The sequence below is a fragment of the Schistocerca nitens genome, chromosome 5, assembly GCF_023898315.1.
Source record: "Schistocerca nitens isolate TAMUIC-IGC-003100 chromosome 5, iqSchNite1.1, whole genome shotgun sequence".
Classification (NCBI taxonomy): domain Eukaryota; kingdom Metazoa; phylum Arthropoda; class Insecta; order Orthoptera; family Acrididae; genus Schistocerca; species Schistocerca nitens.
This window is the reverse complement of record NC_064618.1, coordinates 656,653,913-656,676,212: the sequence shown is the minus strand read 5'-3', so window position 1 is coordinate 656,676,212 and position 22,300 is coordinate 656,653,913. Positions and strand designations below refer to the sequence as shown.

The following is a 22,300-nucleotide window of genomic DNA, read 5'->3' as shown; positions in this document are numbered from 1 at the left end:
GAGAATAGAAGCTTTCGCAACGTGGTGCAACAGAAGAATACTGAAGATTAGATGGGTAGATCACATAACTAATGAGGAGGTATTGAATAGAATTGGGTAGAAGAGGGGTGTGGAAAAACGTGACTAGAAGAAGGGATTGGTTGGTAGGACATGTTCTGAGGCATCAAGGGATCACCAATTTAGTACTGGAGGGCAGCGTGGAGGGTAAAAATCGAAGAGTGAGACCAAGAGATGAATACACTAAGCAGATTCAGAAGGATGTAGGCTGCAGTAGGTACTGGGAGATGAAGCTTGCACAGGATAGAGTAGAATGGAGAGCTGTATCAAAACCAGTCTCAGGGCTGAAGACCACAACAACAACATTTGGCGTTCTCCAGCTGTAAAGCCATCCAGATGTTGGAAATAACGAAAATGTTGACATGGACCATATGACATGTTTCCTCTGATCAGGTGTCAAGGATTTATGCTCCCGACACCAAGTTGTACACTTCTTTGCGTTGGTTGTCATCCCTCGTGGTTTCGGTATAGTAGCTTGTCCGTGAATATTTGCTTTATGGAGTTCTCGGTAGATATGGGGTCTCTAAGATGGCTTTTGAAATCTGCAGTCACTTTAGCCACTATAGTCTTGTGTTGTTTTGGCACAATTCGTGTTAGCGTACAGTGATCTCTGTCATTTAGATTTGATTTGCGCCCACTATTACGTTTACACGATAATGTCTTTCTATGTTTTATGTAGGCTGTCATGACTGTTGCTCTTGAGACATTCAATAAGTTAGTTGTCTTTGTTACTGATGCTCCAGCTCCAGCTAATCAGGCCCCACAATCTGCCCTCTTTGGAACTCTGTTAGGTTTTTCACTGCACGTCAACCTTGGCCTCTGAATGCAAATACGTGATGTGCACTATTTATAAACAACCTGCACTGATGCCGAGTTCGTACTGAAGGTGCACAGTCCAGTGCAACACATGCCTTACCTGCATTGTTCACCGTCAAACATAACCATACCATTACTACCACTGTTAACATTATTTTGCCTATCCCTGTAGGTGGCATCCTGTTTAGTACTGGTGTGGGAGAAAGCAAATGACTGAGTAGTGATCATATCAAAGAGGTCAATGTGGGGTATACGCTGAATAAAATAACAACAACTGGGCTACAGATGATAAGATCGATGGGGGAATAGCACTGTAATACAATGCGCGGGGAGTCATTATTTAGTATGCAAAGGTCAAGATTTAGATAACGCTTGCTCTAACAAGTTAACGCAGCATGTTAAAGTTGCTCCATTAATGGTAATGGGCATTAAAAATATTGAGTAAAAGATAGGACAGGGACAATCAATTTGATGATTCCACAGCTCCACCAGTTGAGGGGGACGAACAGACGCTGCAAAGGATGAAGTCTGTATTCATTTGTATGCACCTGCCACCACTTCTTCGTGGTATAAAGTGCTACTTAGTCTTGAGAGGTGGCCTCTAGCATCAGTGAATGCACTCTACCAAAGGGTCTTTACAGTCAACTTTATTCTTACAGCAGGTTCAATACACGGAGGTGACAAATGTCATGGGATAGTGACATGCACATGTACAAATGGTGGCAGTATCATATACACAAGGTATAAAAGGGCAGTGCATTGACAGAGGTGTCATTTGTACTCATTTTCTGACATGATTATGGCTGCATGACTGGAATTAACACACTGAATGTGGAATGGTAGTTGGAACTAGATGCATGGGGCTTTCCATTTCAGAATTCAATTTCAGAATTCAATTTCTGATGTCCACAGTGTCAGGAGTGTGCTGAGAACACCAAGTTATGGGCATTACCTCTCAACATAGACAACACAGTGGCCAACAGCCTTTACTTAACAATCGAGAGCAGTGGTGTTTGCATAGAGCAGTCAGTGCTAACAGACAAGCAACACTGTGAAATAAACACAGAAATCAATGTGGGATGTACGACGAAGGTTATTAGGACAGTGGGGCGAAATTTGGCGTTAATGGGCTGTGGCAGCAGACAACTGATGCGAGTGTCTTTGGTAGCAGTGAGACATCGCCTGCGGCGCCTCCTGGGCTTGTGGCCATATCGTTTGGATCTTAGATGACAGGAAAACCATGGCCTGGTCAGATGAGTCCTGATTTCAGTTTGTAAGTCAAGAGCTGATGGTACGATTTGAGTATGGCGCAGAACAAAACGATGGACCCAAGTTATCAACCAGACACCATCCAAGCTGGTGGAGGCTCCACAATGGTATGGACAGTGTTTACATGGAATGGACTGGGTCCGTTGGTCCAACTGAACTGATCATTGATTGGAAATGGTTATGTTCAACTCCTTGGAGAGCATTTGCAGCCATTCATGGACTTCAAGTCCCCAAACAACGATGGAATTATGATGAATAATAAGAAGCCATGAAATCAGGCTACTGGTCTGAAGAAAATTCTGCTCAATTCGAATGATTTTGCCATCCACATCACCCGATGTGAATCCTGTCAAACATTTATCGGACATAATCAAGAGGTAAGTTTGTGCTCAAAATCCTGCAGTGGCCACACTTTCGCAATTATGGGCAGTTACAGAGGCAGCAAGGCTCATTATTTCTGCAGGGGACATCCAACAATTTACTTAGTCCTTGCCACATCAAGTTGCTGCACTATGCCAGGCAAAAGGACGTCAGACACAATATTAAGGAGATATCCAACAACTTTTGTCACCCGAGTGTATATAGTTATGAAAAATGGGTAGATATTACATTCCATTTATCCATAGACTATCTTACAATACTGGATTTGTCATCATAATACAATGAAAATAAAGTGCTCAAAAATATACATACACATAGAATATATAAGTGTGCTTTATGAGGATAGGGCAGGTTGTCAGTCATGGCCTTGAAGGGACCATCCAAGCCTCTGGTTGGTTGGTTGGTTGGTTGGCTGGTTTAAAGGCGGGAGAAGGAACCAAACTACGAGGTCATTGGTCCCTTGTTCCTAATAAAACAATGCCACAAATGCGAGAATAAAATGCACAAAACATTTAACACAAAACGGAATAAAAGGAAAAGCAACAAGAACGAAGGGAAGGCAACGAACACTAAAAGGAACGAAAGAGGACAAGAAAACAACAGAGATGGTAGAAACAGAAGAAAGTCAAACATGAAAGCAGATTACAGTGGCTGGCCAACCACAAGAATAAAAAGGGAATGGAAGCCACTTTGCAACACATTAAAACCTCCACCCTCCAAGCACTAGGGTGGAGGACACAGAGGGGGCAAAGGACATGCGCTAAAATCTAGATAGAAGTATAAAACCCACTCTCACGGATAAAACTTAAAGCTAAAGCTGCTGTGGAGGCATTGTCGCCCAACACCGAAGGCAGGGTGCTGGGAAAGTTAAAAGTCTGCTTCAGAGCAGCTTAAAATGGGCAGTCCAGCAAGAGGTGGGTCCTTGCGACGGACTAGGTAACCATGCATTAGCCATGTATGGCCAATGCGGAGCCGGCAGAGGACAGCTGATACCCTGCGAGAGGCCTGCATGGAAGACTTCCACACATTCATAGTTTCCTTAATGACACACAGTTTGTTGTGCATGCTGTTATGCCATTCCATCTCCCAAAGCCGGAAAACCCTGCAGTGTAAGACAGAACGTAGGTCAGCTTCGGAGATACCTATCTCCAGAAGCGGTTTCCGCGTGGCCTGTTAGGCCAGCCTGTCAGCAAGTTTGTTGCCGGAGATTCCGACATGTCCAGGGGTACACACAAATACCACAGAATAGCGAGACTGTTCCAAGGCACAGATGGACTCCTGAATGGAAGCTACCAGAGGGTGAGGGTAGCACTGGTCGATAGCTTGTAGGCTGCTCAATGAGTCAGTACACAGGAGAAATGACTTGCCAGGGCACGAGCGAATGTACTCAAGAGCACAATATATGGCCGCCAGCTCTGCAGTGAAAACACTGCACCGAACTGGCAAGGAGTGCTGCTCAATATCTCCTCCATGAACATAGGCGAAGCCTACGTGACCATCAGCCATTGAGCCGTCGGTGTAAACCACTTCAGAGCCCTGGAACATGTCAAGAATCGAGAGGAAGTGACAGCGGAGAGTGGCGGGGTTAACAGAGTCCTTAGGGCTATGAAAAAGGTCCAGACGAAGCTGCGGCCGAAGCAGTGTACACCATGGAGGCGTACGTGAACGGACCGCAACTAGAGAAGGTAAAGGGAAGGACTCCAGTTCGGAGATAAGGGACCGCACGCGAACCACAATCATTAGCCCCGATCTGGGCTGCCGATGCGAGGGATGGAAAGCTGCGGGTGGGAAAAGGAGACAGTAATTCAGATGCGCAGGGGAACTATGAATGTGTGCTGCATAACTGGCGAGCAATTGCGCACATCTGATCTACAGTGAAGGGACATCAGCCTCCACCAGAATGCTGGTCACCGGACTTGTCCTAAAGGGTCCTGTCGCTAATCGAGCCCCACAGTGGTGCACAGGGTCGAGTAAATGCAATGCTGAAGGCGCTGCCGAACCATAAACCACACTCCCATAGTCAATCCGGGATTGGACAAGGGCTCTGTAAAGCTACAGCAGCATAGAACGACCTGCACCCCAATTGGTGTTGCTCAGGCAACAGATGGCACTGAGATGTTGCCCGCACTTCTGCTTAAGCTGACGAAGATGAGGGAGCCAAGTCAATTGAGCATCAAAAACCTGTCCTAGGAATTGATACGTCTCCACTACAGTGAGTGGGTCAACATTTAGGTAAAGTGCTGGTTCCGGATGAACAGTACGACGCCGACAGAAGTGCAAGACTCAAGACTTTGCGACTGAAAACTGGAAGCCGTGGGCTAGAGCCCATGATTGCGCCTTGTGGGTGGCTCCCTGGAGGCGCCGCTCAGCAACAACAGTACTGGAGCAGCAGTACAAAATGCAGAAGTCATCTCCATACAGAGAAGGTGAGACGGAGGGCCTGACAGCTGCTGCTAGACCGTTAATGGCCACTAAAAATAGAGAGATACTCAATACAGAGCCCTGCGGGACTCCATTCTCCTGGATATGGATGGAACTACGGGAGTCACCAACTTCAACATGTAAAGTACGGAGCAACAGGAAGTTTCGGATAAAAAACGGAAGCAGTCCCCGGAAACCCCACTCATACAATGTAGCTAGACAGCAGAGATGAAAGTTCCCCACCCTCCTAGCTCAAAGCCCACCTGGGCAGGCGTCCGTGTGCCCGATGCTGGGGCAGTGACAGGAAGATGGGGAAGTGGTCACTACCACACAGGTCGTCATGTGCTCTGCAGTGGATAGATGGGAGAAGTCCTGGGCTGAAAATTGACAAATCAGTCTACCATACCATGAGCAACACATATGTGTGGCAGCCTCAGTATTTAAGAGGCAGAGGTCGAATAGCGACAGTAAAGTTTCGACACCTCTCCCTCTGCCAGTAAACATGGTATCACCCCACAAGGGGTTATGGGCATTAAAATCTCCCAGAAGTAGGAAAGGTTTAGGGAGTTGATCGATCAGTGCAGCTAATACATTCAGGGATACTGCACCATCTGGAGGAAGATAAACATTGGAGACAGTTATTTCCAGCGTCGTCCTTATTCTGACAGCCATAGTTCAAGAGGGGTTTGAAGGAGCACATGTTCACTACAGACCGAGTTTAGAACATAAACGCAAACTCCACCTGACACTATTATAGTCGCTACGGTTCCTGTAATATCCCGTATAGCTGCGGAGGGTAGAGGTCTGCATTGCTGGGAACCAGGTTTCCTGGAGGGCAATGCAGATAGCAGGTGTAAAGCTTAACAGTTGCCGTAGCTCAGCCAGGCGGTGGAAAAAACCGCCGCAATTCCACAACCAAGCCTCTGCCTGAAATGACTGCGGAAAATCACAGGAAACCTAAACCAGTATGTCCGAACACAGAAAAAACTCCATCCTGAATGTAAGGATAGTGTCTTAACTGCACTGCCTTATTCGACTGGTCCCTATTCTAAGAGGTGTGGGTACAAAATAATGGGATTGCTACTGCAAAACATTTTATTTTAAAAACAAACATCTTCAGTTACTGTTACCCTCAACATACTCCCCTCCTCTACGCCTACAATGCTCCATGCAAATTTTCCATTGATGGAAACAGTGATGGAAGTCATCTTCTGTGGGTGCATTGATAACATGGGCAGTTTTTTTCTTTCACTGCTTCAATGGACTTATTTTGTTCCTTTTAATGCAGAGTTGACCTTGGGTAATAGATAAAAGTCACATGGTGTTAGACCACATGAATAAAGTGGTTGTCTAACACTGGGATGCAGTACATCAGTAGAAACCTCTTAATAGATTTGTGGTGCAACCGGTGCACTGTCTTAATGCAGAACCATGAGTTGTTGTTCTGCAATTAGGGTCTTTTTTTTCAGATCATTTTCAGTGATATTCAAAGTGTTTACACAAACATGTTCATGTGTTTCTGTTTGTTCAATCGTGAGAATTTTCGGTACAAGTTTCGTGCATGCTTTTCTCATGTTAAAATTGGTTACATAATTTGACTTATGCATTCTTTGTCAATTCCTACACTTTCAGCAAGCGATCAAATACTCAAAAGACAGTCAAACCAAATTAAATTACCTACTTTTTCAATAGTTTCGTCCATTTATGATGGTAAAGTGGGTCTTAGGCACAAGTCACCATCCCCATCTTCTCGGCCATCTTGGAAGCACTTTAACAACTCACAAACTTGCGTATGTGATAAAGTCTTCACAATACACTCCTTTTAGTAAAAGATAGCCTTCAGTAGCAGGATTTCCAAGTTTTACTTGACACTTCATAATAATTCATTGCTCTATTATTACGCTTATCTTTTTCCAGCACTACAAAACAACAGCTCTTACACACGAAGGCCACAGCCACAATGATTTGTCTACAGACACCAGATGATGCATTCAACTGAGAAGGCTTCTTGCTTCACAGCTATTGGTCATTCATCTTCGGGCATGCTTGCTTCCTCTGTCACAGCATCAGTTCCGTTAATTTTGTAGCCACAACTCGCAAAATGTTCTTTTGTTCATACAAAATTTGCATAAGGTAAGTTGTAATATGAAAAATTGTTTTGCACTATTTCTTCCCATTGCTCTAGGCTGTTACTGCACACGCTATGGATACTTGCTGGTGACTCCAAGACCACAAATTTTATGTAGTCTTGTTGTCTCTGTAGAGGTGGACCACAGAAGCAAGAAGAGGATGTCGTTTGGTGGCCCCATATCAACTTTCTACAACACAGGCTGTAGGCATACATTAACTGTGTTCTTTATTCATATAAACGCAAAGTTTACTTAACTCAAAATATTTGTTGTGGTACAAGCTCTTCTGTATAGTCCACGTTAGCTTCACTGCTGGTGAAGTACAAAGTCTGCTATGTATACATTTTTTGGTTGCTATGTGCTGCCTGTCTCTTGTGTTAGCGGCAGAACTAACTGCTATTGTGATTCCCACTGGGCTGCGACTAATGACACTGGGACTTCCTTGGTGTGACAGTCTCAGACTCTCCCTCCGGTCCACGGAGACCGTCTTAAGTACTGATAGCCAAGAGGGCACTGGTAGCGCGTTTCATGCTAGTCTGTTGTTGGCCTCTTTCGATCTCCTCGCAACCTCTTTGCCACATGGTGTGCTGAAGCCAGCTTATTCCAGCACAACGAACATGCTGCTATGCCCTATGCACTCCTTCAGTCTGTCCAGAAAACTGACTCCTAGACCAAAAAAATGCTGTCATGCATGCCTCCTATAATGTGACAAAGGTTTGTAGCTACACCCTTTCATTACTGACCACTACTCTGAATCCTCTACGTAGGATCTAATTTTGTAGTACGCATTAGTTATGAAGAATGTTTATATTGTGTGGAATCCGATTTCCTGAACTATAAAAGTCAATGAGTGCTGCGAGAGCAAGTGTCAGTTCAGTTCAGCAAGATGCTAAAGATAGCCACCAAAACGGCATTCGGTTATGACTGGGTGTCCAATGGCAGTGTGAAAAGAATAGATCATGTAATCACAGTTCTGTTTGGGCTATTGCCACCAGTTGGTTGTCACCTAATTGCCTGATATCGGTAATGGTAGAGGGGAGACCCAAGGTAGTTGGGGATACTGGGTCCACCTTTGCCCTTTTTTTTCCTTTCCTCCTCATTTGAGATTTAGGTTCAGTAGAAGGAGTGTCCAGGCAAGAGTCTGGTACAGATGAGTAGTTGGTTGTTCTGTAGCCAAATGTCTGCAGGTTGTGGTGTATGAAAGTCTTTATTATGAGACCCTAATACACATGGAGCAAGAGGAGGGTAAAGGAGGAGGACGGGGAGCGAAGCAGGAGTCCCTTCCCTTACACAGATGGATGAACTAAGGTGGGGGGAGGGATGGGGGTTAAGAAGTGAGCCACAATTGGTGCAATAAGGCGTAGCACACAAGGGACATCACCATGTACTAGATGTACACAATCTCCATAGATAGGTTAATTTGACTGACTAGATGACATGTGGATGCACTTCAGATATTCTGAAACATCTCACATCACACTGGTTATTTATAATCTTAACTTTACTCAGTAATAAGTCACCTTCAAAATGGGATCTGGGATGTTGCCAAGTTTGCTGCAGCTGAACAGTGGCCATGACTGAGTGGGGGGAAACTATTCTAATCAGTATGTTTAACATTTTGTTTACTGAAGTGTCACTGCCAAACTTGTTTTCTATTTCATCAATAAAAAAATTATTGCTTATTATCTGAGAATGATCCATTATCAGTCCTGATGTAGACCAGGAATTAAGATATGTATCTCTCTCTGTCTTGTCCCACCCTGCCCCCCCCCCCTCCCCCAACTGACACATTAGTTTTCATTTCATTTCAATTTGTATTTAAAAAAGTTAAAACAATGGAGTTAAACCCTTCTGCAATAAACTAAGCCAGCTCCTCTGATGAGACTGCCGTGCAATTCTCTCTGTGAAATTACTCTGGAATGGTGTCACCAACTGACCACAGAAGGCACTATGCATAGGCACTGACCTGTATAAGTAACAATGACCTGGCACTGCAGTCATCGCCCAGATTATCAGTGTCCCAAATATCACACACACACACACACACACACACACACACACACACACACACACCCCTGGACATTCACAGGGAGGTTAACACTGCGGACACCAACACTATGCCCCTTTGCAGTAAGGAAGCTATCACATAAGTGTACATGATGACCTCCCACTTCGATTGACTACCACACTAAGTATTTTACGACATTCACCATGCACCGCAAACCTTGCAGAACTAGCACTCCTGAAAGAAAGGATATAGCGGAGACATGGCTTAGCCACAGCCTGGGGGATGTTTCCAGAATGAGATTTTCACTCTGCAGCGGAGTGTGCACAGATATGAAACTTCCTGGCAGATTAAAACTGTGTGCCCGACCGAGACTCGAACTCGGGACCTTCGCCTTTCGCGGGCAAGTGCTGTAAAGTTTGGAAGGTAGTAGACGAGATACTGGCAGAAGTAAAGCTGTGAGTACTGGGCGTGAGTCGTGCTTCGGTAGCTCAGATGGTAGAGCACTTGCCCGCGAAAGGCAAAGGTCCCGAGTTCGAGTCTCGGTCGGGCACACAGTTTTAATCTGCCAGGAAGTTTCAATGATAAGATTTTCTGACCTGTTGCTACCCTCTGTGAAACTGTACATGCCACACTGAATGGAATGAACAGTCTACTGTGCACATGATTATAAGAAATGAGAGTCACGTAAAACTTGATCTTAAAACTGGTAAACACATACTACAAAAAAAATTAAGCAATTCTGCCATCTCTGAAGGAAAATACCACATTATATATACAATTCACACACATACATCTTGCGAGTATATGTTTAAATGTGGAATATTAACTAGTCTCACAATACATTTATTCTATTATAAGATTTCTTGTCGACAATCCATTGCAAGTTTTGGGGGTACAAAAAGAGAGATATTCACATATACTACACTGGAAAGAATATTAATCTTTACTTCCATCTAGTGAACTTACTTAGTTTGGCAGAGAAAAAGAGTTAAATATATCACTATAAAACTCTGCAACCCGCCCATGAAAATGAAACATCGGACAGACAGCAGAAGTATTTTCACATGTAGACTAAAGTAGTTTTTCCTTAAAATCTCCATCTTTATAACAGACAAATTACTGAATAGAGGTAAATAGTCAATTATAAATGTTGTGCAATCTTTCGATCAATTCACTCATGCCACACAACAACATGTACTGCACGATCTTTTTTTGGGAGAATTCTAAGAATGAGAGGTTCACCTGTAAAGGAGACCACATATAAGATGATTGTGTGACCTATTCTTGAGTACCGCTTGAGTGTTTGGGATCCGCACCCAGTCAGATTGAAGGAAAACGTCTAAGTAATTCGGAGGCGGGCCGCTAAATTTGTTACTGGTAAGTTCAAACAACTTGTTACAGAGATGCTCCAGGAACTCAGATGGGAATCCCTGGAGGGAAGATGATATTCTTTTTGAGAAACACTACTGACAAAGTTTAGAGAATTGGCATCTGAAGCTGACTGTCAAATGATTCTACTGCCATCAACATACATTGCACATAAGGGCCATGAAGATAAGAGATGAGAAATTAGGATTCATAAGATTAGATTAGATTAGATTTACTTTCATTCCAATTGATCCGTAGTGAGGAGGTCCTCCAGGATGTGGAACATGTCAGAAAAACAACAATACATGACAAATATTTACAATTAAAACAAATAAGCTAATGTACCATTCCACAGGTCCCAAGTGGAATGATCGTCATTTTTTAATGAACACTAAGAGTAATTTTACAAATACTAATGCACTGAATTTAAAATAAAAAAGTTTTTTATTTATTTATAAGGCAATACAACTACTGTAATACTTATTTACAATGAACACATTACTGCACTGAAATGGTGCAGAAGTTAGATTATACTAACACACACACACACACACACACACACACACACACACACACACACACACACACAAATTTTCAATGAACACATTACTGCACTGAAATTGTGCAGAAGTTATGTTGTACTTATATACAAATCAGTTGGTTTTACTAAGAAATTCATCAATGGAGTAGAAGGAGTTGGCCACCAATAAATCCTTTAGGCTTCTCTTAAACTGAATTTCATTGGTTGTTAAGATTTTTATGGCTGCTGGCAAGTTATTGAAAATGTGTGTTCCTGAATAATGCACACCTTTTTGTACAAGACTAAGTGACTTTAAATCCTTGTGAAGATTATTCTTATTTCTAGTATTGATTCCATGAATTGAGCTGTTGGTTTGAAAAAGTGATATATTTTTAATGACAAATTTCATTAAGGAATAAATATATTGGGAAGCAGTAGTTAGTATCCCTAGTTCCCTAAACAGGCTTCTGCAGGATGTTCTTGAGTTCACACCACATATAACTCTCACTGCACGTTTTTGTGCCCGGAAAACTTTAGCTTGGCTTGATGAATTACCCCAAAAAATAATCCCATATGACATTATGGAATGAAAGTAAGCATAGTATGCCAGCTTTTTCATTTTTATATCCCCTATGTCTGACAAAATTCGCATTGCAAACAGAGATTTGTTAAGACGCTTCAGCAGTTCTGTGGTGTGCTCCTCCCAGTTGAATTTATTATCAAGCTGTAATCCCAAGAATTTAACACTGTCCACTTCTTCTATCTTCTTGTCATCGTATGTTAGACATATATTCTTGGGACACCCCTTACAAGCTCTGAACTGCATGTAGTGTGTTTTTTCAAAGTTTAGTGACAAAGAATTGGCTAGGAACCAGTGATTAATGTCCACAAATATTTTATTGGCTGATCTTTCTAAGACTACATTTGACTTGCTATTTATTGCAATGTTTGTGTCATCGGCAAACAAAACAAACTTGGCATCTGGTAATGTTACTGATGAAAGGTCATTGATATACACGAGAAATAGTAAGGGCCCCAAAATGGAACCTTGTGGGACCCCACATGTAATTGTTCCCAGTTGGATGAGGCCTGATAGCTTGATACATGTCTCTTTCCTAATAACACCCTTTGTTTCCTGCCAGAGATATAAGATTTGAACCATTTTGCAGCATTTCCTGTTATACTATAATATTCTAGTTTACTTAAAAGGATATTGTGATCTACACAGTCAAATGCCTTTGACAGATCACAAAATATACCAGTTGCCTGCAATTTTTTGTCTAATGAATTAAGCACATTTTCACTGTAAGTGTAGATAGCCTTCTCAATATCAGAACCTTTTAGAAATCCAAACTGTGACTTTGACAGTATGTTATTTGAGATAAGATGGTTATAAAGACGACTGTACATTACTTTTTCGAAAATTTTTGAGAATGCTGGCAACAGGAGGCATACAGCCAATCATTTTTCCATTGTTCTATTTGCGAGTGGAACAGGAAAGGAAATGACAAGTAGTGGCACGGTGTATCCTCTGCCATGCACGGCATGGCTTGAAGAATGTCTATGTAAAAATAGAATTAAGTAATCTGATCTGTACAAGTGGGTACTCGCCCCTGCTACACTGTCTCCATTCCCAGAATGCCTGTCTCTGTTTTCATAATTCCTCAGCCCTCAGTACCTGTTTATTCCTCACCATCTACCTCTACCTACTGACTGGCACTAACCTGAAACGACTGCGTTTGTTTTCAGTTCCACCCTGGCTTACTTAACTCTTACCCTCGACCTTTTACCTGGCCCTGTACTAGTTTCTATGTATTTCTCCCAGCAGCTAAAAACACTGAGCAGCTGCCAGCACCCCATCCCATACCAGTACAGTCTTATCCAAACTCTTACCCAATATCTCTCACCTCTCTCTCCCTCAGCCATCACATTCTCACATATTCTTCACACACCTGAGCCAACATCACCACTTGCCATAGTCAGGCTGTAAAATCAAAGGTGTGTTTTTAGTGTAGTGCCAGTAAATATTGCCATAGAGATGTGATTTGAGCTGAGAAGTGTTACTTCAGAAATTTTATAATAGTTGCAGCCCTAAACCATTTCCATGACACGGGGGCAAATTTATGTTACTTTACCATCCAACAAATTTCGCTAAAGACACAAAATGCTGTGAATTTCTCAATACTCCAAAAATTACCTACTTGATAAGATCCAGATCGAAAGATTTCAGCTGGTCACATGACGAACACAGCAAATTGGCTTTGTTGAAGCCCAATGCCCAGCAATCCTCAGTCGTGTATTCCGCCAAAGAACAGACAACCTTGGTATAGGAAAATAAGTGCAATTGGTCACTACACAATAAAGTTACATTGAACAAAACGCAAAACTACTGTCATGCATTTCAGAGTGAAGATAAGAAATGACATTAATTTTGACTGAAAAAATAATTAATTATTCAAAATACTTTTCAGGCTCATTGTAATGTTATGCATCTTGTAATTATTGCACTAAACGTTCTTCCATAACCACAGAACAGGTTCAAGACCGAACTTGCCTTTACCAAGCAAGAATAAAGAAAAAAAATTCAAAACAACACTTCCTCCCAGGAAATAAAACTGTACAACAAGTAACCCCTTTTGCATAATGAGATTACCGAAGTAAATTTATTTAAAATGAGTGCTTTAAACAACAAGCTATGTACAGTGAAAGATAACTTATATAACATGCAGATAGGGAGTGGTAAAAAGTAACAAGTAAACAATAGGGCGTAATGAATTGTCCTTTCACAACCCACTTTGACATTATAATTGTTTTTGATTTCTGGAAACCATTACACCAGAACTCTATATGGTGTATTACTAACATTTTATCCTCTTTCCGAGCTCAACATCTCATGTCACTCGTTTTTTCACGCAGTCCTGTGGGGAGTTCGCGTGTAAACCAAACATTGTAGCGTCCTGCTGTGCATGTGTTATATGAATTGTACCGAAATGCGAGAGTGTAACATTCGCTTTTTACATTATGAAATTTCTTTGAATGAATGTATAATCAATATCGTGTTGTATTCTGTGTACGAAGTCTTGCTGTTAATAATAACCTGGTCGTGAGGTTAGAATCATTCAGCCGATTTTCGTTCTTAAGCTTTGAAATGTCAAATATCCTTGTCAACGTGATCTATGAATGAATAAAATTAAATAAAAAAACTCACCAAATTTGTGAAGAGATAAAAAGCAAATGCTCCTGAAATAAACTGCATCTTGAAACAATGTAACACTCTTCCCTATTACCACTCTTTCACCCACGTTATACTGACACTGACGTACCACAGAACAACAACACGTCACAGGCGTCTAAAGCTAGCGAAATGAGGGATGCTCAACTACCGGACCTACCGATAGATGGCTCTAGCGCGTGCCGGCCAAAGATCATATCATTGTTTGTCCGCCATATCTGAATTTGGCGAAAAACGAAGTGTCAAAACACGGATGAAAATATTTTTCGTTCTGCGCCCTGACAAGTCTTTTATATTGGATGTTCTAGATATCTACACATCAACATAATGAAGTGTTTCTAATCTAGTGAGAAAAAACAGTGACAGTTCTGCTATGAAATTCCTAAATTCGAGTGTGTTTGGGAAGTTTGACATCGTTTGCTTAGGCGTGTCTTTACTGACAACAGAAATTACAACTGAATTATTAAAGTATTACTTAGTTATAAACGGAAAAACTGTTATTTTTCTTTATCTGAAGTGATGCATTACCGATCTGCATGTATGCTGACACTGTAATTGCAACATTCACTTACGAATTTGGCTCTCTCTTTGATCAGAAATTGAAATGCCATGATTTTATTAACGCCTGTATATGATACGGTGTATTTTAACTGAGTGATAAGGTAGAAGCACCAGTTTTTGACAGTGCTTCAGTCTTTGATACGAGACAAGAAATACATTTAAATGAGACAAACACAAAGGCCAACGTTAAGGCTCCTCTTAAATGCATAACTTGTATCATTTGGAAGTTAAGTGTAGTAATAATATTATATTGGACTGATCCATGATGATGTAGGAAGTGAAGGAACTTGTTGAAAATAACATTGATCACAGCTGTTAATTTTAAGGTTGGGGTGTCTTAAAACTGTAATTTTCCAGTCTGACATCCAAATAATGACTGGTACCATGGTTTTATTTTAAAATTGAATTCAAAACATGTCAGTGAGCAAAATTAATTACACTACAACCATGGAATTTTATTTGTGTGAATCTTGGCTCCAGTCTTTGACATGGTGTCAATCACTGGAATGACTGGTTGTCATGATATGGCCCAAGCAAAAAACAAACCTGAAAGCGAAAGCTGTAGAAGCTGGCCACACAGGCACCCCAATGGCTGCTACAATCTGTGTTAGACAAGAGTGACATTATATTGCAAATTTAGTGTAAAAAGTTCCATATTGTCTGAATTTGTCCTATACTGACAGGACATTCTAGTCCAGTCGATTTTCTTATCTGCAAAAGTACACTAGCCAATACCAGTGGTACAAAGGTAGTGCCAAATTACAAACTATCCAGTAACAACAGAAGTATTGCTGGACAATGTACAGTAAATAATATGTAATAACCTGAGACATTCAGAATTGGTTTGAAAAAACAACAGCATTTGGAAAGAGAGTAACATTTTAAAAATAACAAATGACACAAGTAGAGTTTTCAGTTCTTATGAAAGCTCGCTTACTTTTTCTTTTTTTTCTTCTTCCTCTCACTTCTCCATTCTCAAGGGAAAAATGTGATAAAATAAAAGTGCAAGAAAGTTGTGTACAATGTTGGAAATGATGAAAAAGAAAATCTCACTATGCTTTTAACAGCATATGCTACTGTAAAGCTTGCTCCCCCTAAGAACATGATTTTCTCCCATCTCTCTCTCTCCCTCCCTCCTCCATGTGAAGAGTATTCCTGTAATAATAGCTAATAGCATACCAAGAACATGAGGGTGTCACAGTGGGGATTTGTTTTCTGGTACAGACGTCTGATACAACTATTCCACAGCAAAACTTACTTTCAACAGGTGTGGTAGCAGTGCATTCCCATAGGATATCAGAATATTATGTCCTCCAGGAATCACATTGGGTACACCACGTACAGCATAAACTGTACAGCAACTACAATGTTTTGCGAGCAAGTAATGCCAGTCAGTATCTTTAATTTTAACATAAGTCTTGACTCCTTTAATTACCTGCTTATACATGTGCTTGTACTACAGGTTATTGGTAAAGCAAATACTTATTGAATAGGTCTTCACACTTTTAATACTTAGCAGAGATTCTGAAAAAAGTAAATTCTTTTATTACTGTATCACCTCTATGGTGAATTAAGAGGTACTGACTGGTTTCGTTGAACATTTAATAGAAGCCTTCTTTTTACCTGCTATTGATAAAGAGCCATTCCAAGTTCGGTACATTACAATCTCGCATTTTTCATGAGGTTTGTTATTCTGTACACTAATATTTCTTCTTCTAAATGGTAAATAATGCATTCAGACATTGTCGGTATTAAAGGTAATTCATGAAATAAATTATATTTAAACCAGAATATTAAAGGTTCCCAATGACACATGAAAAGTACGTTGTTACACACATGTATGTACAGATTCCAAAATGTCTGTGAATTTGAGTTACAAACTTTTTTAAATAGAAATATGAAGATCGCAATACTTTGGGTCTGCAATAACTCAAATGTAAAATACTTTAGTTCCCTGTGGGAAGCTTTGTTCTTTACGTGACTCATGCAACTGCTTTCACTCTTAATGGAAAACTAAATGGTTTATGTTAAAGTTAACTTGCAAAAAGTGTAACCATTGTTACATAATTTCTGTGAAGTAAGATTCCTTAATGTTAATTCCTTCCTTTGTCATTGTAACTTAATAATTTCAGTTCCATATGGGACATATGACCTAAAAAAAAATGAAATGCTTTTATTACTATGACCAAACAAAATCTTTTTAACATGTAGTACACAGTTCAAATTAGCAAAAAGTGTAACTGTATAATTAAGGTAAATGTTGATGAAAATTAGGCATATAACACGAATACTGAAATTTCCTAATCCGCAACTTGTGGTCGTGTGGTAGCGTTCTTGCTTCCCGCACCCGGGTTCGGTTCCCAGCGGGGTCAGGGATTTTCTCTGCCTCGTGATGACTGGGTGGTGTGTGATGTCCTTAGGTTAGTTAGGCTTAAGTAGTTGTAAGTTCTAGGGGACTAATGACCATAGATGTAAAGTCACATAGTGCTCAGAGCCATTTGAACCATTTTTTGAAATTTCCTAGATTTCCAAGTGTAACTGTAATCACTGTATTCAGTACTTTGTAGTGCTAGAAAGATAATTCTATATGATTATTTGCATTCTCTTCCCCTCCCCCCTCCCTCAACACAGGAAAATATAATAGAAAGACCTGCTAGCAAAATTAAGAAAATTAGGTTTTGCCTGAATCAGGCCCCGTTATTCTAGAATGGTTCTAAAGTAATAAGAATGCTTACGATCAATTGGAACATTGTGTTCATTCTAAAAAGTATTAAAACAAGAATTGAGAGAGTAACAATTTTATTGCTCTTATGTTGCAGAGTATCCACAAACATTACTGTTTGAAACATAGGGTCACTGCATACTCCATTAGATCACACCCATTCTGTGATTAAACTGTTTTCTTAAAGTGAAAAATTCCAGTTAACATAGTTATTGAGGGAAATATTTTCTCACACTGAAAGCTATCTGTCAAATAAGTCTCAGAACTTTTTTTCATTAATTTCACACAAATCACCTGTTTTTAATGCAAGTGCTTATTTTGTAACACCTAACATATTAAAATAAGCTTATATAATAAATAATTATAATTTTGTTACAGTATCTACACAGGATGTAAAGAGTTAATTTTACTTCAATGTGATTCATCGTTTGAAGTTCATCATTATACAACAACAAATCTATGGACAAAATAGTTTTAAAAAATCTGTCAAAAAGTCACACCCTTCTGCATGAAATGTCCCAATACATAATCTTTTCCAATTTGAGCACTATACATGGTTAAACAATATGAGTTTATTTAACTTCTGCCTTATACTTGATTTGTTGTTTAAAATTTTCTCAGCGGGCTTTTTTTTCCATATGTTTTTAAGCATGTGCAGGAGTACAGGGATGCAATCTTACAAACAAGTTGAGTCTGATGTAAATCCTCAATCCCAATTTCATAATGGTAATCATGACCAAGAGCAGGAGCAGGAAATGGGTAATCTACAAATTTAATTTTAACACAATGCAAAATCTTGGCCTGTATATATTTCTGTCGCATATCCCCAGCAATCACAAACATCTGAAACAGTTTCTGAGTATTCTACAACAGAGTACACGCAGTCACTTGTTTTAAACAGTTTTCCCCAGTTAACAAAATTTACAAATGCATTTTTATTGGCCATATTGGGAAAAGCATAGAGATAAATACATTCTAATGCAGATTTAACATTTCTTGCATGGAGCAGCAATGGAACACCAATGATTTTTAAGCTTTTGATATAATTTTCAGTGTCTGAAAATACCAAGCCAATAAGATTTGTTGTCAAGTCTCAGGGGGCTCTTATACCCTTTACCTAATGGATTTCTGGAGTTCAGAATATCAAAAATCCTATCAATATAATACAAAAATTCTACTGTTGCTTCACTTCCTTTAAAATTCGGATCACCAACCCTCCTCAAAAACTCTATACTATCTGCCACGCTAGAACTCAAAAAAGTCTGTGCAAATAATGAAACATTCATTTTTCTATTTACACTACTTATATGTTGTCCTGATAGTTTGTTGGCAAATGTCATACCTTCTTCTTGTTGTACCTTGTTCAGTTGCTCAATGAAATGCCGTCTAATAATGCCAGTTGGAGACTCAATAGCAGATACTTCTGCTAGAGCATTTCTGGCAAACTTAATCATATGACATGTCCAAGATACACTAAACATTGTATTTTTCCACAGGATGAGGAAAGTAGCTTTTAAAATCACCCTTAGAAAAATTTAAAGTACAGTCAAGTGAACGTAAAGTGCTTATATTTACCTTACAGCCATCACATGTAACACAACAAACCCTAATGCCAGAACTATGCAGCCTCTCTAAAGCAGATTTTATCACTGTGGCCTGATTATTTGCCTGTACACCGTTGATAAAGAAATATGCAATCAGGCATTTAAATTTGCCTTTAATAGAGACAAGCATGAAAACCAGAACCTCAGATGGCTCTATTACTTCTTTTACTGAGCCACTTCCCCACCAAAGTCTAAAAAACCTGTGTACTGCTTAGTTCCTTGGTCCCAAACTACTTGCTTCCTAATTGCCATACTGTCTACAGTTAGACATGAATCGCTGAACTGGTCCCTTACAATGTACTTGAAAACATCTTTTAAGAAGCCAGGTTCACAGTCTACACTTGCCACCCATTTTGAAATCAATGATGTATGGGGCAGAGGCATTAATTTTTTCAGGTATTCATATGCTGCTGGTGAATAAAAGTACACAGACATCGCAAACATTTTCACATTTGTTGTGTATCTATTACCCTTTGATGAGACAGAGTTGTTCACTAAATTGCACACTAATTCCACTTGTGTTCCTTTCTGATGATTGAGGAAGTTATGTAACTTCTCAGGAAGATGCCCCTTCTCCTTCAATGAACTTATGATGTCATCCACGGAAAACACTTTCTTCTTCGAAGTTTTTCACGGACACACTTCAGTTTACGTTTTATTTTGTGCACAATGTCTGAGGAAAAAAAAAAAAAATGCAAGTTTCGGCGCCTTGTCTTCCATTTATACTTTCGACTGTATACCACAATCAATTACTGAAGAACCAACTGCACTCTAAATAAGGAAATAATTTCGTTATATACGATTGAAATAACTCAAGGCTTGATGAAAAAATATTATAAGAAAACGTTGGGGGTGTGAAAACATCCTTATACTAACGTTTTCGACACAATTCGCAGCTTCAGCATTGGATAAGTGGGACATGCTTTCCAGGGAAGAATTCTCATTGACAACATTCTCCACGCAATCAGTAGCGTCTGCAATGGGCAAATCGAGCACGGATTCCATGACAGAACGCTAAAAACAAAAATATGGACCTGTATTACAACATTGCTTAGACCTATGTAGCGTACGAAATAAATTCACAAAAGTAAAAAGCGCACACACAGCAAGGAAAGTAATTTGCTACCTCAAATGTAGAATCATTGTTGTCACTCAAAATCCTAACAACATGTCGTGGCTGTTTATTTGGTCTGGTGCATCAAATGTGTCGGAAACTGATGGCACTGCTTGGGGTTTGAAACGTTTCTTCCACGTTCCAGGGCTCACTACGTAATCATCTTGTCGGAAACGGTTTCCGCAAAAAAAAACTGCAATACGTAGGATTAAAATCTTTCCGCTTCACGGAAGTAATCCACGTCTTTAGTAGCTCTGGGTGCTTTAGAGGAAACCTGTTCAAAAACATCGAATTAGCAAACGCACTGAGGTCTGTATTTTTATCGTATTGTATCGGTGGTCGTATTACCTGTGAAATGGTAAGTCACTCTCCTTACTCCATCGCTTCGTACAACTGAAAGCGGAACAAGAAATCACCATTTCGATAATCCGTAATTCCTTATACACCGTACAGACCGAGAGAAACTTCTTGCCAAATTCGAATATGGCGGGCAATACAGACGACAGTAACCAGCTGGTAGAGCCATCTATCGGTAGGTCCGGTAGTTGAGCATCCCTCATTTCGCTAGCTTTAGACGCCTGTCAACACGTCTCGCACAGACACACCAGTCCACACGTAACAATCTCCTCCGCTAACTTCCTTGCCCGCAAGGCCTTCAAATGTATGTGGTATCTTCTGTGACCTACGTCACTTCCCTTGTTTCGTTGTCGCTAGAGTCTAGTGAGCTGGGAACATATATCCCTACACTCGAATTGGCGCTCGAAGTTAGTGAGACATTATGACCCATCAACCACAGAAGGGTTAATAACCAGCAGAATAATACACAACTGCTCAACGAAAAGGCAAACGAATGTAATTGTGCAGTTTCTCGTGTTCTGCTAACAAAAAGCGAGTGGCACCTCGTATAAACAAACGAATTGGAAATTTAATTATTTCTAAAATATTTGTTCCGCGTTAAGAGTTTATTACAGCCTCAATATAACGTATTCATGACTTACGTGCTGTTTTCTGCGCAGGGGACAACCATAGAAGACTACAAGTCGGTGAACAATTATCAGAAATTATGCATTCCTCTCAGGGCGGTGGAAGTAAATAGGCACTTCACGTGTACTGCAGTCTTAGAAATAAGTGACACATCGTCTGTGATAAGACAAGAGGAGGTATGTATATTAACATTTTAAAGAACAATGCGAATCCTAGCACTGAAAAATTAGGTCTGCAAGGACGGGATTTTCACGCTGCAGCGGAGTGTGCGCTGTTATGAAACTTACTGGCAAAGTGAAACTGTGTGCCGGACCGAGACTCGAACTAGGGACCTTTGCCTTTCACGGCCAAGCGCTCTACTTTTTTTTTTTTTCTTCATTGTGTTCGGTATTGTTTAGTGCATTTGGTCTGGGTGGACGTCATGAGACATCCGTTCAAGTTGATTGTTGATTCCTTTACTCAGTTTTTTATTACAGAGGGCGAGCAGCTCTCTGACCGAATACGTTGAGCTACCATGCCGGCACCATCAGAGCTACCATAGCATGACTCACACCCCGTCCTCACAGCCGTACTTGTGACAGTACCTCGTCTCCTACCTTCCAAACTTCACGAAAGCTCTCCAGTGAACTTTGCAGAAGTAGCCCTCCTGGAAGGAAGGATGGTAGAGCACTTGTCCGCGAAAGGCAAAGGTCGCGAGTTCGAGTCTCGGTCTGGCACACAGTTTTAATCTGCCAGGAAATTTCAAATCAGCGCCCACTCCACTGCAGAGTGAAAATCTCATTCTGAAAATCTTCTTGGTTTACATTTTTCAACAAGATACCGGCCAAAGCATATGGCTCTAAATACAAGGCTGTGGCTCCTGTACAATACTCCAAAACAACTAAACACCCCTCCTCAGAGACCAGACATTAATCCTATTGAACACCTTTGGAAAGTACTGGAAGATAGCATCAGGAGAAGACACATTTCTGACAAGTCCCAGTGTGCGATTTGTGCTTTTACCAGTGGGGGGGATGTCTTAGTGGGTTAGTATAATTATGTATGTTACTAGCTTGGACCGCGGTGTTACCCATGGTTGAACAGTTGTTTATAAATAGATGTTAATGCCGAAACC

General features: G+C 40.5%; 1 protein-coding gene across 1 annotated transcript in view; it reads right to left on the bottom strand.

The window, feature by feature from the left end:
- The window catches only part of LOC126259483 (selenoprotein F-like), a 47,744-nt gene extending 26,890 nt beyond the window's left edge, over positions 1–20,854 (bottom strand). Inside the window, exons 1-3 of the mRNA XM_049956322.1 lie at positions 20,794–20,854; positions 14,178–14,311; positions 13,171–13,289 (exon numbers count right to left, since the gene is read on the bottom strand). Coding sequence (XP_049812279.1) covers positions 13,171–13,289; positions 14,178–14,225 — 167 coding nt within the window. The 5' untranslated portion in view covers positions 14,226–14,311; positions 20,794–20,854. The remainder of the gene's footprint in view (positions 1–13,170; positions 13,290–14,177; positions 14,312–20,793) is intronic.
- Between the last annotated feature and the right edge of the window lie 1,446 nt (positions 20,855–22,300).